Source organism: Leucoraja erinacea, chromosome 23, assembly GCF_028641065.1.
Source record: "Leucoraja erinacea ecotype New England chromosome 23, Leri_hhj_1, whole genome shotgun sequence".
Classification (NCBI taxonomy): Eukaryota; Metazoa; Chordata; class Chondrichthyes; order Rajiformes; family Rajidae; genus Leucoraja; species Leucoraja erinaceus.
The window spans coordinates 10,870,631-10,889,519 of NC_073399.1; the positions used below are offsets into that span (position 1 = coordinate 10,870,631).

The 18,889-nt window shown below is 43.0% G+C and overlaps 1 protein-coding gene across 1 annotated transcript; it reads right to left on the bottom strand.

Annotated features, from left to right (window-relative positions):
* Positions 1–8,469: 8,469 nt before the first annotated feature.
* On the bottom strand, positions 8,470–18,384 carry btbd17b (BTB (POZ) domain containing 17b). The gene is made up of 3 exons (XM_055653854.1): positions 18,116–18,384; positions 12,678–12,960; positions 8,470–10,517 (listed from the first exon to the last, which is right to left on the bottom strand). Exons 1-3 carry the CDS (start codon positions 18,216–18,218, stop codon positions 9,437–9,439), a joined length of 1,467 nt encoding a protein of 488 aa, XP_055509829.1. The 5' UTR covers positions 18,219–18,384; the 3' UTR covers positions 8,470–9,436.
* Positions 18,385–18,889: the final 505 nt, after the last annotated feature.

Here is an 18,889-nt window from a genome sequence, read left to right on the forward strand (position 1 = left end):
ATCAGGGTAGAGGGAAATTAGGGGTATGAAAAGGTATTGAACATATCGGAGCTGGCACTGATGACCAACAAAAGGTGGAGCCCACAATGGTCCATTGTTGGCTGTGGAAAAGGTGACAATGAAGGTGAAGAAGCTGTGGATTTGGGTAGATATGACAATGCTTTGAAGCTGAGCTAGTCCATTGCTGGGTACTTCTGCCGAGGATTTGAGCTGAGGAGCAAGGAAGTCATGCAGTTGTACAGGGCCCTGGTGAGACCGCACCTGGAGTATTGTTGCAATTTTGGTCTCCTAATTTGAGGAAGGACATTATTGTTATTGAGGGAGTGCAGCGTAGGTTTTCCAGGTTAATTCCCGGGATGGCGGGACTGCTGTATGATGAAAGAATGGGTCGCTGGAATTTAGGTATGAGTGGATATCTTATAGAAACATATAAAATTCTTGGAGGATTGGACAGGGTAGATACAGGAAAAATGTTCCCGATGCTGGGGGAGTCCATGGCCCATTGGTATTTTTATGGCCGAGATAGATTCTTGATTAGTACAGGTGTCAGGGGTTATGAGTAGAAGGCAGGAGAATGGGGTTAGGAGAGAGAGATAGATCAGCCATGATTGAATAGTGCAGTAGACATGATGGGCCGAATGGCCTAATTCTGCTCCTATCACATGACATTGCAATAAAATCTGCAACTTCAGGATTGGCCGCTTCAGCCATCTCAAGATCTACAATAAGGACCCTCCAAGAGATTAATCATACACGAGTGAGTGATATTTGATGGTGATACATCCAATATGGCTGTTTTATGCCAGAACGTCCAGAGCATCATCTGAGAAATAGTAGAGTTGTTCCTCCCAACATTCATCTTGCACCATTGTCCCAACCAACATATCTCAAGCAACATTAATAAAAACAAATGTGTTGATCCTTGTCTTACCATGTTTTGCGATGTGCAATTTCACAGCCTTCTAAATAGAATATTTGATTAGTTATAAAGAATTTGGGACCACCAGAGGTATCTTGATATCAGGCATTGCAGATTTTAAATGAAGAAACTCCAGTTGCTAAATATTGCTAATAAATGCGTCTGTGCAATCAGAGTGAAACATGGCGTTTCATTGAAACTCCATCAGTATTCTGCTTTTGAGTATTATGATTTTGGAGATGTATCGTGCCAAAACAACAGGATAAGCCTGTTACTTGCCCAAGGCCGTTGAACTCCCTGTGTGTTAGCATAATCTGGGTGAGGTGCTGGGGAGTCAGTGAATGCTGGTGTGGGACTCTTTACACAGAGGAGGGTGAGACACCTGCGGGGGAGGGTAGATGAGCCAAGGTGAAAGAGGAAGATTTAAAGAGGAAGGTAGACAAAAGTCTAAAGAAGGGTTTCGGCCCGAAACGTTGCCTATTTCCTTCACTCCATAGATACTGCCGCACCTGCTGAGTTTCTCCAACACCTTTGTCTACCTTCGATTTTCCAGCATGTGCAGTTACTTCTTAAAGATTTAAAGAGGAAGCTGCCAGTCAACAGCTGAAATTTTTCATGTATTGGAATTTCTATGATCATGACCAGAGTGTGTTCCAAAGCACCGCCACAAATAAAGCACTTTATAATGTTTGAGTGAGACCCTGTTGTGACTAGCACAATAAAGACACGTCCGACACCGATGAGATCTGCGAGCCCGCTTTATTTCCACCTACAAACAGAAGCATCTAGAAGGTCACTCATTATCAGTGATGAGGCACAGGCAAACTTGGCAGCTTCTTCCCCTGGCCTCAAGACGGTACTCGCATTTACATGTTTATGACGAATACAAACATTGCATACATTACATACTTTATATGCACTAATATCAATTTCCATGTAGCAAGATCACTCCAGTTATAGAAATGTGAAAACACACACCTCCAGATTCAGGGAGTTTCTTTCCAGCTGTTATCAGGCAACTGAACCATCCACCACAAGTAGAGAGCTGTCCTGAACTATCTACCACATTGGAGACCCTCGGCCTATCTATGATCGGACTTAGTTGGCTTTACCTTACACTAAACATTATTCCCTTATTATGTATCTATACACTATAAATGGCTCGATTGTAATCATGTATTGTTTCTCCGCTGATAGACACAAAAAACTGGAGTAACTAAGCGGGTCAGATATCATCTCTGGAGAAAAGGAATAGGTGACGTTTTGGGTTGAGTCTTCAGTCTTTCCACTGACTGGTTAGCACGTAACAAAAACTTTTCACTGTACCTCGGTACACATGACAATAAACTAAACTGAAACAAGAAATAATGTACCTGCTCCTCATGGCTACACAGGTCTCGACCCGAAACGTCACCTATTCCTTTTCTCCACAGATGCTACCTGACCCGCCCAGTTACTCTAGCTTTTTGTGTCTATCTACACTAAAAAAGACATTAGGTCTCACCCTTGATGCAACTGGTTAGTTTCATATGCAACTCAAGTTCACCTTGTGGGAGGGGAATGGCATGCTGTGCATTTTTGAGCATGCTCAGGCAATGGTGATTGGCACCCATTTACTGGTAGATCTTTTTACAAACATATTTTATATTTAGAATAAAACATACAAAGCAAACCTGTGCAAAAATGATTCATACATTCTCAGTATCATACTTAGTGGTATTCGCACCAGCATTTGAGCAAAACACCCTTGCCCCTTCCCTTGCTTGAGGGGGGTCCCAACTGGACTTCAATGTCCACCAGCAGAAAGACCCTAGACTAGGGTTCTCCCCCACAGAGCCTTGGCGTTGGCTGCACCAAGCTTTGGTGTGTCTGTCACCACATACTGCTGCAGTCTCTCACTAAGTAGTTGGAAAGATTTGCATTTCTACAGCACCTTTTACAGTACTTTTAGAACATTTCAAGCTGTTTTACAACAAATAAACGTAGTGTAATGTAGTAACAATGGAAGCCAATTTGTACATTGTACAGTATGCTCCTACAAGCAGTAGTGCTGTTTTAAATATATTTGTTCACAGGATATCACCACCAATACTTCCATTGTTGCCCATCCCTAAGTGTCATTAATGTCCTTTATGAAGGAAAATTGCTGATAAAAGTGTAATTGATCAAAGTTCACTTACATGTTTGAATACTATGTAATTAATCTCTTCATTATTTGTAATTATTAACAAAATATGGTCATTTTATTCCAAGAATTTCCTTTCAGATGGCGCTGATTTTCTTTTATCTAGTGACCTCAATAGTAAATCCATGTTGGGAAATGACCATCTTGATCTAGGGCAAGGCTGGCACTGCTCACTCAGAGAATAATAGCTTTTAATAATAGACAATTTAACATTTTTGTATAAGCCAGGTAAACTTCTGCCTGCACTGCTGTTAAGACACAAAGTGTTGGAGTAACTCAGCGGGCCAGGCAGTATCTATGGAGGCCATAGATAGTGATTATTTGTGTTGGGACCCTTGTGCTATACCTGCAATTTCAGCATCTGCAGTTCCTTGTGTCTCCTGCATTGCTACATTGGAAATCAGGCCAATCGTCACTCTCAGAAACATTATCCCCAGAAATATGTAGGCTGACTCAGACTATTTATGTCACACATGACACGTGATTGCTCATTACCACATTGCAATGCAAGCAGCAACAAATACCCACTGGCAAAATGGGGAATATTTTTTAGTAAAGATGGACACAAAATGCTACACACTTCACCTATCCATTTTCTCCATTGCCTGACTCGCTGAGTTATCCAACATTGTGTGTCTATCTTTGGAATAAACCAGCATCTGCAGTTCCTTTTTATTACATTAACCATTTTTTAGTAATGCATATAATTTATGTAGTATATGTACATAACTGATTGTTGTTCTCCTCCAAGCCAACATGTATTTAACCTCAAACATTAATTCTGGTCTTCTTTCCACAGATGCTGCCTGGCCTGAGGGTTTCCAGCATTTTCCAGCAGTTGATTCCAGCAAGTTACATGATATTTTTGGGCTTATCTTGCATCGCTGTGTTTGGACAGTGTTTGTAGGCATCTACACTGATCAGGCTGAAGATAATCAATACATTTGCTGACTTAGCCAACATTCTTATGTTCGGTCCGCCAAGGCCTGTTGGATTTCATAGTTGCTAACCATTTTAACTCTCTTTCCCACTCCAATACTGATCTTGTAGAAACAAGGAACTAAAGATGCTGTTTAATTATACACAAAATGGACACAAAGTACTGAAGTAACTCGACAGGTCAGGCAGCATCTTTGGAGAACATGGATAGGTGACGTTTTAGGTCAATACCCATGTATATCCACGTTCTCCGGAGATGCTGCCTAACCTGCTGAGTTAGTCCAGAAACTTGTGCCAATTTGTTATGCAGGAAGTGCTGAACGAGAGGTTGTTCTCTGGAAGTGGAAACTTAATTTCCGGACATTGCCAGTAGGTGGCAGGAGATGCTGAAATTTCCAGCAATCCAACGTTCCTACTGATAGATGGTGTTCGGCATTGCCATGTGTGCTGATGTTTCAGCTGGATTTGTATATACCCACACAAGGTCACCAATGTAATGACCCTGGCAATAACATACCTCTCTATTTAAAGCACAGATTTATAGTATAGAAGCTTAGCTGGTCAAGCCTCGACTAAGCGACCTTTCTGCTTGCTGAACACCTCTGCTCTGTCCACCAAAGCGTGCTGGATCTCCCAGTTACTAATCATTACAAAACCTACCATCAGTGGCACTCCCCGTGGTCTTCCACCAACGATTCCACCGACCCTCGCCACTCCACCGCCCTGCAGCAGCACGCAGCCGTCGTCTTAACTGCAGCCTCGACTCAGCACCAAGCCTGAAGCTTCCACGCTGCAGACCAAAGCTGCAGACTCCCACTACCCTGGGTTTGACTGTGCTGGATCCTAATGCCAGTCCCCCCAATTCCACTGGGTCATCCCCATCCCCCTCAAACCATGTGACCCCAGCTCTTCCCCACCCACACTACAGTCCTCATACCCCCCTCCCCCCTGACCACCCACCACCCCCCCACCAGAGATCGCCTCGGCCTCAGTCCACTCACCTGCCTTCCTCCGGTCTCAACCTCCATCCTTGCCGTGTGTTCATCATCCCCCCTGACCTCCTCCTCTCAGATACCGAACGGTCTGTCCTCATCAGAGGCCTCACCTTTGTCCCCCTACGTTCCCACCTCAATGGGTTCCGCACACGCCGCGATTTGGAGCTCTTCTTCCGTTGCCTCTGCCTCACAGTGGTCTTCCATGGGAAGGAGTCCTCGCCTTAGATGATCCCTTTTCCCATCTCCAACGGACCCCCTCCTCTCGAGCCCCCCGCAATCGTCGCTATGAGCGGCCCGATGCTCAGGCCCTCTCGCTGGGATGATGAAACTCTGACGTCGGAACGGAAGAACACTCTCAGCGGCTTGGACTTCAGAATCGGCCACTTCCTACTGGAGACTGCGGCTCCCAAAGTCCACAGGCTGAGCTGGGCGGAGATTCACACTAGTGGCCCTCAGCAAAGGGATCCCAGGGTTCCGCGATGTTGAAATCAGCGCAGCCCGAGTTTGGGAGCTCCGCAAACCACAGCTCTGATGTTCAAGCAGCAGCCCCAACACTCCGGAGCTTCAAACAGCGACCCAGATAAGGCATTGTGGTGAATCCAATATGTATTTAAAAACCAACTGTTTAATGACAACATACAGTAGGATCTAAAAGTGTTACACAGTCACTGTCGGTAGTCATGGTCCTCTAGTCATGGGGGTGGGGGATTGGGAGGGGGGCCTCACAAGTGAAATAGCCTAGGGCTTCTCTTCATCTAAATCCGGCCCTGATTTTAGGTAACACTTCCCTTCCCCCTCCCCCCTGGCCCCTCTTTCCTATACCCTCCCACCACCATGCACCAATTTCTCCCACTATCCTGCCTATTCACATCCTCCAGAGATGTTGCACCTGTAGTTACTTCAATACTTTGTGCTCTACGCAAGATTCGAGCCTCCACAGTTGCTTGTGTCTCCACTCATTCTTCGTACCTTGCACACATCACCCTTGTGTCATCGTGCCATGGGTGGCTTTGCTCAAGAAGGCTTTCTCGTGCATATGATTCTGCCGAGGCCTACATAGGTTGCTCTGCCCTGCCCTGTGGACATTGCATGCATCCTCCCATTCCCACAACACAACGTCATTCTCTTGCATTCATAATGACTGAAAGAATGTTGGTGTTATTGTGAACCATTAAGGATTGGTTTCTGTGGTCTGGAATGCCTGGTCTTTATAAAAAGGAGTGTCGATACAGGAGGGAGACTGCTAGTGCTATTTTGGAAAGGGTACCATGAATCTACATTAGCTTTCTTGAGCATTCCAAAACAGAATTTGGGAGATTGGTAATGCCACTTTAACACTTAAAAAAATGAATATTTCTAGTTAAAGTAAAACACAAAGTGCTTCAGTGTTCAATGGGTCAGGCAGCATCTCTGGAGGACATTGATAGGGGATGTTTCTGGTCAGGACCCTTCTTCAGCCCGATTGTAGTAGGGGGAACAGCTGGAAAAGAAGTGAGGCCGGGACAAAGCATGACAAGTGATAGGTGGATACATGTGAGGGAGAGTTGATTGGAAGATGGGTGGACTAAAGCTAGTGACGAAAAGGAGATAAAAGAGTGTCAAAGAAAAAGAGGAGTGATATATAAAGGCAGAGAGATAGTTATTGGTGGAAGGGTTTGGGATAGTAGGAAAAATGGTTGCCTTGTGTGTCAGGGCGGGGACACAGGAAAGAGGGGAGAAAATGGTGGGGGGAGGGTGTTCAAATACACAAATGGTCACTTATTCCAAGGCCATTGACAGAATGAGGCCACATACCAACGGAAAGAACAACACCTATCTGTCCCTCTCATAGTTTTTATATATTTTTGTTCTTAGAATCTTAGCTAAGATCCTCTGCAATATCAGTTTGATTCCATCATCGAGTGCTCACTTATAACACAAGGCAAACAAAGGTCAGCATAGTGGTGCAGTAGGTTTGTTTCTGACCTCTGTTTCAATGTGTGTTTGGAGTTTGTACCTTCTCCCTGATATTTCCCATGTTTGCTCTAGTTTCTGCCCACACCCTAATGGCGTGCGGGTAAGTCTAATAGTTTCATTGACAACTGTAATTTATTCCTTGTGTATATGGGCGGGGGTGCGGTAGGGTTATTGGGCAGATGAGAGAGAATAGGTGATGAGGGAAATAATAGGTTTTATATATTGAACTTATTTTTGTTCTTTGTTATGATGCTGACTGAGTATTATGTTTACATGTATGTATGTTGTGCTGTGCAAGGAAGAATTTCATTGTTCCATTTCAGGACATTTGACAATAAAACTATTTTGACTCTCTTAATTGGGATAATGGGATTGATCTGATTACTCTGGGAGTCATCGTATGTTCAATGGGTCGAACAGGCTCCTTTATATCATAGTGAAAATGAAGTAATACACAGCGATTGATTATATAATGTTTTGCTTTAAGACAGAGGCCACAAGCAGAAATACATAGCACAGCATTTCATACATTTCGCAATATGCTGTCTTGACCAAGCAGAAAACAAAGAACAGTCTTGCCTCCAGCAATATCATTACCACCTTACCTGCATGAGCAGAGAAAGTGATTTAATGGAGACAACATTGCATTGCAGATTCAGTACGTTTTAATTTTTGTAATGAACTCATGCTTGGGCACCATCACAAAAAAAAAGTATAAGAGCGTTCAAACATGTGAGACATGTGTTTGACAATTTATTGCTCACTTCTGTTTCATTTCTTAGGACAGATATGCTATACCTCAGCTTGATTGTTTGATTTCAGTAACAATCTTAAATACGGTATGTGCTGGATACTTACACAACTATTTAATGTCTTTCATTTACATCTATGGTAAACCTGTCTCTTTCTGTTCACTCTACTTGGGTTTGGCTTGATTGTATTCATGTACAGTATTATGTGATTTGATTGGACAGCATGCCAGCAAACTATGCAAATAATAAGCCTAAACCTATTTTGATCTAACTCTTACAGCTCGACAAGTATTCAAATTTTATATTGACAGCAGCGAAACTTCGAACAAATATTTTTACTAGATCAGACTCTTAGATCTCCCACTTTGAAGGTTTCAAGGTCAGTTTATCATCACATGTACCAATTAAGATACAGTGAAATTTGAGTTACCACTTTAAGATGTGGGCAGACAACAATATTAACAGGACAATCGGCTCTACTTGCTTCTGTTCACAGCCAAACAAGCGGCAGGAGATATTGTGGCTCCTTGCCTTGAACATGTAAAGGTGTGGCTGTTTCAATTCTCCCTGCTTTGCCAGTCTCTGACTTGTATTTGGTCCATTGGTGTGGATCATGGAGGAGCTTCTTTTAAAAAAAAAATGAGGATGAAGGAAGCATAGTTATTGTACATGCAAGGGTCTGTCTCATCAATATCCAAAGTGAATCAGGACAAAAACACATAGTTTGGTCCAAATAATATTTAATGTATTCAAACTGTTTTTGCTCATAGCTAGAGCTGCAAATGCTGGAATCTTGAGCAAAACACAAAATGCTGGAGTGACTCAGTGGGTATGGCAGCTTCTGTGGAGGATATGGATAGGCGACTTTTTGGGTCGAGTGTGAACAAGAGTCCTGAAACGTCGCCTACCCATTTCCTCCACAGATGCTGTCTGATACATTGAGCCACTCCAGCACTTTGTATTTTGCTAATACCTAAGACAGATGTTAAAATGGTTGACAGCATGAACCTCCTACATAGGGGCACTTATTATTTGGTATTTTCTTAATGATGATGTTTCAGGTTGCAAATTCTAATCTGATTTTATTGTCATTAAACAAAATAAGTGAGTATTAGGTTGTATTTGGGGAATATTACATCACCAAATTATTCTTAAAATTTGTGTACATTGCTTGAAGGAAATACTTGGCCAATGAAAGGACCCTTGAGAGGGTAGGAAAATGTTCACTATACACAATAGGCCACAAATGACCATGATTTTTAATTGCACGATAATAAGTGGAATAATTATAAACATTTTATGTTTCATTTCTTGGAGGGTCTATCTACTTTTCTAGTCATCTTAGCTGGTGTGGTCTACTTTCAACTATCGGCAACCATTCATGTGTTAGAAATTTGTTAACAGACTCGCCGGAGGGCACAGGTAGTTGGGCTTGTGCACTGTACGGTGCTGGCTCGAAGGGCCGAATGGCCTACTCCTGCACCTATTGTCTATTGTCTATTGTCCATTGCTAGAAGTGGACAGATCAATTGTGGAATTTTTGGAATGTCAGCTATGGACAAGGGACCGACCGTTATATATTAAAAGGCATCTATCAGGCAGTTAGGGTTTCCCGGTTTCTACATGCACTAGACTTTATTTACAGTGACTGTTTTTGGATGAACCTCTTCTTCCGAAACCAATCATTTAATCAATTTATCACTTTAATCAATGGCTGGTAAATGGGTTTAATGATAATGTGAAGGTGAAGAGAATTGTCAATCAAGTACTCTGAGGAACGTTTCTGAAGATCAGCTTGAAAGAGGAAGTCACCGGTTTCTTGGGTGCTTTGGTGGAAATTATACACATGCTTCACGTAGGACCTTCCATCTTGCTTCACTTTCACCAAGATAGTCTTCTGAAAGCTGACTCCTGCAAAGCCGACGCTGTTGGTAGCAGGGTTGATGATTATCCTTGGCCTACCATCTTCTGGGCTGCGGGTCTGGAGTGCTCCATAACTATATGAAGAGTGAGAGTGCCTGGAGTTGATGGGCTGCCACCTTGGTGAGAAGAGAGCGTTCCATGTCACCCTTTTGCTCGAGTCGGAGTTACTGGCCGTCAGCTGGGTTTGGAAGCTGTTGCTACGATCATCTCGAGCAGGGTTATTGATCACCCATGGGGATCCCCAGGAACTAGACAAATAATTCCTTGGTATAAAGAGGCTACAATTGACATCGAAATATTTGGCAAACACCAGGGGTGTGGTGGAGTGAAACTGGAAAGCAAGGAAAAGTAAGTCGTGGACGGAACTATAATGCTCGTTGATGATGGGTGATTGCTTCTGCATGTGGAACAAATGCTGGGGGCTGATCATGGCGTAACGGATTGACTTGAGAACGGTGTCTGTGACCGTGACATCAGGTTGGTTCTTCTTTATCCATTCTTCGATTGCATAATAGATTTCCAGTTCATTTTCCACAACCAGATCGGAGCGTTGGAGCAGGGCAATCATCAGATCATCACTAACTGTTTGCCACTCTGGGCTGTGAATGACACTGGACATATTCCAAGCCAGAAACTGCTTGCATCTTTCCTGTAGTTCCTCGTTACCTATCCTGACCGAGTAATGATACCACCTGACCACATGGCCTTGTGGCAAAGCAGTGGCGAGGTGTTGAGTCATGTATTCAATGATGCCATGCTGCAGGGCTGCAATGTGGTACTTGCTGGCCAGTTTATGTAGTGAGACAACTTGATTCAAAAGGATGGTGATTTCACCACTGTACAAGTATCTGTGAAAACAAGACAGAAGCCTCCTGTTACACGTGTATTATTTTACTTATTAATATTAAACTATTTCCACAACTAGCTGGCAGTGGGTATATGGAAGGAGTGGCCAGAGGAGGTAGTTGAGGCAGATATTATAACACCGTTAAAAAGATACTTGGATAGATACATAAATAGGAAAGGGATATGGGCCAAACATGGAAAAATGGGACAAGCTTAGATGGGGCATCTTGGTCGGCACGGACGAGATGGGCTGGAGGGCCTGTTCTATGCTGTATGACTGATCCTAACTAAAATTCAGTGAACAAATCTGAGAACCATACTATTTGGATAGCACTGTGCATGAACAGTTATTTCAGTTCATTTGTGTCCCTGAAACACACAAGACGTCTGGAATAGACATCTGGAAAGTCACATGCTTCACGTTAGGCTTGGAAAATTCCTGTTTTTAAATTATGTTTGTCCTTGATTGAAATTTGCTTGGGTAGGCTGCAGGAACATGGTGATACCCAACTCAATTTCCTGGCAAGCATTCTTTCTCTTTATAGGTTCAATTTGCCCATCCCAAAATCCTACAATTTTATCTATTCATTTAATCAATGAATATTTATTTGCAAAATGTAATGCTTCCATTTACAATGGTTACAATGCTGCTTGCCTTGTTGTCTTGTCAAACTTAGATTAATTGATGGAATTTGTAAGCAAAATACAACGAATAACCAAGCCAAATTACTGATTCTTATAGGACATAATTTTCCTTACAATAAAGAAGTAGTACGTCATTCGACCCATTAAGTCCATGCCAGCTCTCAGAACAATCCCATTAATCCCATGTAGAAACAAAGAACTGCAGATGCTGGTTTATACAAAAATACAGAAAGTCCTGGAGTAACAGCAGCTCCAGGCAGCATCTCTGTCAAATATGGATAGGTGACGTTTCGAATTGGGAGTCTGAAGAAGGATCCCAACCTAAAATGCCACCTATCCATGCTCTGACTCGCTGTTACTCCAGCACTTTGTGTCCATCAATCCCATTCCAGAATTGTATCCCCATAATTTATTCTCCTTGGCATGCCCTTCAACTCCACCCTGGTTCTCATTCCACACTTCTGCCCTGGGAATAATTTTCAATAGCGAATGAACCTAATAACCAACAAGGCTCTGAGAAATTGGAGGAGCGGAAGGAATGCACACAATTAGCGGGAAAAATTGGACATTGCAGATGCAGAAATCAGGAGCAGAAAATAAACTGCGGATATTCGACTTTGTCTGTGGGATTGGTGTGTGACAATGCTGAGGACTATATTCTGCATTCTGTATCTCGTCCTTTGCTCTATCTATTGTGCTTGGTTGTGGCTAGATTGTATTGATGTGTAGTATTATTTATTCTATTTGGAATGCATGCAAAACAAAGCTTTTCACTGTATCTCGATGAACATGATCATAATAAACTTAAACGTAAACCTAAAGATGCTGCCTCACCCGCAGGGTGTTTCCAGCACATTCTGTTTTTATTTCAGATTTCGTACCTGTTATCTTTTTTTGCTTTTCCTTTCATGACATGATAAATAGTGTGCATTCAGGTGAAGAGTGTACATATTCTCCTTGCCTGCTATGTCTGCTACCGAGTTGGCCAGTGAGTGCCTGAACGTTAAAGATGCTCGGCAGAAATTTTAGGCCTTTATGCTTTTGTATGCTTTTCAATTCAGCCGGTTCGATCCTGACCATGGGGGCTGTCTGTGTGGAGTTTGCATGTTCTCCCTGTGACTATGTGGGTCTCCTCTGGACACTCCAATTTCCTCCCACATCCCAAAGGCGTGTGGGTTTGTATGTTAATTGGCCTCTGTATTGAGTTGCACGTTTTCCCTGTGATCGTGTGGGTTTCTTCGAGGTGCTCCGAATTTCCTCTCGCATCCCAAATATGTGCAGGTGTGTAGGATAAATGACCTCTATAAGAATTGCCCTTGTCTGTAGGGAGTGGATGAGAAAGTGGGATAACATAGAACTAATATGAATGGATATAATCGATGATTGGTGTGTGGTTGGTAGGATGAAGGTCTTGTTTCCATGCTGTATTTCTAATGTAAACTAAACTAAATCCATTAGACATCTCATTATGGTTATAATGAAGTATAAAGTCATAGAGATATCTGAACTGCATTTACCTGAGTAGTTTCTCAAAAATGACAGCACATTCAGCTGTTTCACGCAGAACAAGAGTGGTGATACTTTGATTCAGCAGGAGGTCCTCAAAGACATCACTCTGCAGGACGAGAAGAAGGTGGTGAGTGTGGAAGACTTTGACTTCATCTGAGTTCGCCGTGTAGACTTTCAGCATGATGTCACTTGAGTTGGAATTGTGCAGGAGCCCCTGAAGGTGATCAATGAGGACTGAAGAATGGTTGATCGTTGCAATCGCATTGTCATTGTTTAGATCTATTTTCTGAGCTATGTCGAAAAAGACAACAGAATAAACATAAATCCTTTTAAAAAGATTATTCAGTATTACAAGAAGGTACAAGGAACTGCAGAAGCTGGTTTATACACAAAAGACACAAAGTGCAAGAGAAACATTGCCTATCCATGTTCTCCAGTGATGCCACCTGACCCGCTGAGTTACTCCTGCACTTTCTTTCCTTTATATACTACATTGCCTTTTACAGCATATTCAGGAGCATCTTATAGCTAAAGAAGTTCCCTTAAAGCAAAACTACTGTTGGCTTGCAATGTCAGCCGCAAGCAGGCCTTCAAATATGTTCTGGAGGTATAAAAGGAACAGGAACAGCTATGTGCAAGGTTAGTCAGAGCTTGCACAAGTTGTGTGGTTGGACATGAGGTTTAGAGTGTGGCCCATTTGGGTGAACAAAGGCGTGGTATGGTGGCGCAGCAGTAGAGTTTCTGCATTACAACGCGGGTTTGATCCTGACTATGGGTGCTGTCTGTACGGAGTTTGTACGTTCTCCCAGTGACCACGCGGGTTTTCTCTGAGTAGCTGGGATTTTCTCTCGCAATGGAGGAGCCCCAAGACTGAAAGATCGATATGGCCCTAATGCGGGCAATTGGATTAGTATAGATGGGTAAAGAAAACATCGTGGACAAGAGAACAACAACATCAGAATACTTCATACACTTTTGACCTTTATGTATGTCAATTGTTTTAAGGTCAATTCAAATTTAAAGGCAGAAAATCCATTCCCTTGCATTGCTTTTTGCATCCTATGGCAGGTTGAATTTTGAGACAGCTCCCAGAAGATGCATTTAATAACATGACAGTTGATCTGTGGGAAAGCAGCAATTAGAGAATCTTACCCGAGAATCTAGAGTTTGCAAAGGGAATTGGATATGTAATTGATAAAATAGAAGCCATGGCAAAGAGCAGAACAAGGACTCATTGGTCAGTTCAGTTAACTTCGGTTGATCGGTCCCATCGACGGGACCAAGCCCAGGCTTGGCGATCGTTTCGTTGAACACCTCCGCTCAGTCCGCCCACGTCCCTTTATCTCCCCCTTCGACTCCATCCAAGGACCCAAACAGTCTTTCCAGGTGAGGCAGAGGTTCACTTGCACCTCCCCCACCCTCATCTACTGTATCCGCTGTTCCAGGTGTCAATTTCTCTACATCGGCGAGAACCAGCGCAGGCTCGGCGATCGTTTCGCTGAACACCTCCGCCCAGTCCGCCTTAACCTACCTGATCTCCCGGTTGCTCAGCACTTCAACTCCCCCTCCCATTCCCAATTTGACCTTTCTGGCCTGAGCCTCCTCCATTGTCAGAGTGTGGCCCAGCGCAAAATTGGAGGAGCAACACCTCATATTTCACTTGGGCAGCTTACACCCCAGCGGTGTGAACATTGACTTCTCTAACTTCAGATAGCCCTTGCTTTCCCCCATTCTCCATCCCCTCCCCCTTCCCAGTTCTCCCACCAGTCTTACTGTCTCTGCCTACATTATATCTTGGTCCCACCCCCTGCCCTGACATAATTCTGAAGAAGGGTCTCAACCCAAAACGTCACCCATTCCTTCTCTCCAGAGATGCTGCCTCACCCTCTGAGTTACTCCAGCACTTTGTGTTAATGTCAAAGAGTGCACTGAGAGAAGATGTGGCGTCTTTGAGATTCCACAACTAGTCTGAAGTGGGGTCCCGACCCGAAACATCACCTATCCACGTCCTCCAAAGATGCAGCCTGACCCGTTGAATTACGCCAGCACTTTGTGTCTTTTTTTGGCATGTCTTCTTGTTTTGGATTTCACAAATCCTGCATTCTTTTGTCTTCAACTTGAAATGTTGACAGTTTCTGAGTGGTGGGTAGTTCCAGTAATTTAATTGCTAATAACTATAGTAGTGGTTGGTCATAGATGAGAATGGATTAATTGACTGTTTCACACAGTCTCTTGCCCAGAGTAGGGGGATCGAGAACCAGAGGCATAAGTTTAAGGTGAAGGATGGAAGTTAATAGGCACCTGAGGGGTAACTTTTCACGCAAAGGATGGTAGGTGTATGGAACGAGCTGCCGGAGGAGGTTGTTGAGGCTGGTACTATCGCAACGTTTAAGAAACATTTAGACAGGTTTGGAGGGATATGGGCCAAATGCAAGCAGGTGGGACTAGTGTAGATGGGACATGTTGATCAGTGCGGGCAAGTTGGGCTGAAGGGCCTGTTTCCAGGCTGTAATAAACCTGGTGAGCAAAATACAAAGTGTGGGATAGTGGTAGAAATAAGTACACACTAGTGTGGGCACTGGGTACAAGAAAGAGAGAGGGGGAAGGGCAGGTAGTTTACTTAAAAATGGAAAATTCAATGTTCATACTAGTTTTATTCTAGAGAGGGAGCATGGAAAGAGGCCCTGCGCTGAACTGCAATCCCCTAACTAATGCTATCCTACACGCTAGGGACAATTTAAGATTATTACCAAAACCAATCAAGCTGTAAACCTTTGTGTGTTTGGAGTGTGTGAGGAAACCGAAGCAGTTGGAGAAAACCCATGCGGTCACGGGGAGAACATACAAATTCCATGCAGACAGCACCCGCAGTCAGGATCAAACCCGGGCCTCTAGTGCTGTAAGGCAGAAGCTACACCACTAGGTCACTGTGCTGCCCCTTCTTCTATTCTGCACACCAAGGACAATTTACAGAAGGCAACTAACCTACAAACCTGCATGTCTTTGGAATCTGGGAGGAAACCGGAGCACCAGGAGAAAACCCACATGGTCACAGAGAGAACATACAAACTCCATTTATACGGGATGGAACCCGAGTCTCTGGCGGTGGAAGGCAGTAACACTGCCACTGCACCACTGCACCACTGTGCCACCCACAATGTTGGCAGGTTGGACAAAGAGAGAGGGAGAATGGCGGGAATTACTTAAAATTGGAGATTTGAATGTTCATAGTGCTATGCCCTGGAAAGTGTATTAAACTACATGTCTGACGATCGGGAATTTGAACAGTTAATTCTTGCTGCTCCTGTCGGTATTGGCAAGATATTTAGCTTGGGCTACTTCTATGAGCTTGCCTCATTTGTACTGGTCCTGTCACATTGAAGGTTAAATCAGAAATGTTAACTCATTTGAATATCTAAAGACATCCAAAGGGACAACACTATGTACTTGAGTGGATTCAAGCCCATTTGCACTGAAAGCTGAGTACACATCAGACCACTTTTAGCTGAGAAGTTTCATTTACATAAAACAACACGCCTCTTGCAATCTTTTCAAAATAAATATTTGAACAACAAAATCTATTTAACTTCATAAGGTTTTACAGAACTAACTTTCAAGTGGTTGACTTCTCTTTTCTTTGCTGTAGTCATTTGGTAGAATGACAACTGGCAGAATACTCTTTCTCCCGTTCTCAGTTCTCAGAGCTTAATACAAAGGAGCATGATTCGGCCATATGGCCCCTGGAGTCTTCTTCACCGTTCAATACATCATGGCTGTTCCTGTGCCCAGATTCCTGCCTGATCTCCATATGTCATGGTTCCCTTCGAGCCCAAAACCCATTTATCACAGATGTCACTGTATTCAATGAACAAACCTCCGCAACTTGCTGGAGTAGAAAATTGCAGGGTTGCAGCCCTTAGAAGCTGCCTGATTTCTTATCATGACTATGAACACCATTCAATGGTTTAATGTTTGTTTTTATTATCACGTGTACTAAAGTACAGTCAAATATATTTCTAGCATGCACCTCAGTAAGACTATCCTCCGTACATGAGTACAATCCCCCAGTCAGTACAGAACACCTTTCAAAAGTGTAGGAAGGATCTGCAGATGCTGGTTTAAAACAAAGATAGACACAGAATGCTGGAGTAACATAGTGTGACAAGCAGCATCTCTGGAGAGAGCGAATGGGTGACGTTTCGGGTCGAGACCCTTCTTCAGACGTGCCATTTAGTCTCTCTTCATATTTTGCTGTTGAAATGAACCACTTAACTGTATCACATTTCTCCCACCAAATGTCCGCCCATTCATTCCTGTCTATGCTTTCTCATGACCTATTTCCCTCCTCCTCACTATTCACCACAGCTCCAGGCTGTGAGCCACAAGCAAATGTAGAGATTTTTGTGCTGCACATCCAAGTCTGTTATTAGTATATCAATAAAGAACATCCAAGTCCCAGGAATGACCCTGGAAATCTCCGCACTCCACCATTCTGTGTGCACCATTCCGTGTGCTTAAGCAAAGCAAGAATTTAATTGTCCTATACAGGGACACATGACAATAAACTCACTTGAACTTGAACTTGAACTTCTCTACTCGGATAATTAGTTTCCACTTGAAGACAATTTCCTGTTGAGTTTAGTTTTTAGATATAGCGTGGAAACAGGCCCTTCGGCCCACTGAGTCCATGCCGACCAACGATCACCCGTACATTAGTTCTATCCTACTCGTTAGGGACAATTTACAGAAGCTAATTAATCTACAAACCTGCACGTCTTTGGAATGTGGGAGGAGACTGGAGATAGGTCAAAGGTCGAAGGTACAAACTCCACACTGACAGTACCCATAGTCAGGATTGAACCCGAGTCGCTGGCGCTGTAATGCGGCAAATGCAGTAATGCGCCACTGTGCCGTCTATTTATGCCGCTAACAACCATTTGCGTGGAAAATTTATGATTGTTACTATATCAAAATATTCTGCACATTGTTACTAATTTGTAAGTGAAAGTTCTGATTAGAGTTGAAAAAGTTTAATGAGACATGAAAAACATTTTAAAACTAAGCCGAATGGAATTAAAACAACATTTCCAATTCATCTTTATTGAAAATAATGTACATGCTCAATGCTGTTGACGGAATTATTCTAAATTCGACTGGCATTTAATACACTGACACTATTTTGAAAATAGAGATTTTCTTTTAAATAAAAATGTAAACAATCTACTTCGTAAATGTTTTCTTAATTATAATCTTTTCACATGGCAAGAAAGCCAACATTTCTGAGGTTCGTCAAAACAACAAAATATTATTCTTGCCCCGTCTTCCCAATGTAACATTAGGTTGAAGGCTGCCTCCACAACAATGCTTGACGTACAGTATTTCACAAAGCATTGAAAGACAGATGCATACAAAGGCGGAGGAGTAACCTCAAACCTCTTCCCCCTACCTCCTTCAGCGATGGCACTTAATAAAATCAAAGTAGCAAAGGGAAGAAGACATCTCATTTCGCTCGGACGTCTCCTGAAGAACATTGTCTCGACGGTGCCCATGTTGTGTGAAAACTCAGTCAGAATACATCTGGATCACTGGACACTTATGTAGGACACGGTTCCTTTTCAGCTGCCCCTCACCGTAAAGCCTCCTTTTATTGGTGGATTCTGGACTTTGCTGCCATGGAAACTGGTTTGAATCTGATATCTGTTCACCGTTCTGCTATGTTGGACGAATCTGCACAAAAGAATGTGGATGAAGGTCAAAAAGATGTGACTACGTTTAAAAAATTCGACAGGAGATAATATTCTTTGTCGTAGCTTCAGTAGTGGATTAGATAAGTCAAGGCACATCAAAGAAAAAGGCAGGTTATTTTTTATATATTTAAACAGAAAAAGTCAACTAAAGTAAGAACTTTCATTTGCAAAGAACATTTAGTGAAGTTAACCCTCTGAAGGTTCTTTGCAGAAATGTTGTTGGAAAACTTGATAAAGAGCAAAGGTCATGTGCTTTAAGAGGGGTAATTAGGACAAAGACAAAGTCCATTCCTACACTCATATGCACCTGTCCTCATTAAAGTTAATATATGAAATGGGATGAGGGTTGAGAGTTATTCGGAATGCCTTGAAGGTCGAGAAAAAAATGGTGCAGTTTAGAGTCATACAGCATGGAAACTGGCTCTCTGGCCCAACTCATCAAAGCCGATCAACATGCCCCAATTACAGCTAGT

Bases quoted from the DNA above. Each gene is read 5' to 3' on its own strand.
- btbd17b (XM_055653854.1), bottom strand. From the start codon at position 18,218: ATGGGCACCGTCGAGACAATGTTCTTCAGGAGACGTCCGAGCGAAATG. The intron at 12,961-18,115 runs GTAGGGGGAAGA...TTTTCGACATAG, and splicing joins AAGTGCCATCGCTGAAGGAG to CTCAGAAAATAGATCTAAAC. The intron at 10,518-12,677 runs GTAAATGCAGTT...TTGTTTTCACAG, and splicing joins ATTTTTGAGAAACTACTCAG to ATACTTGTACAGTGGTGAAA.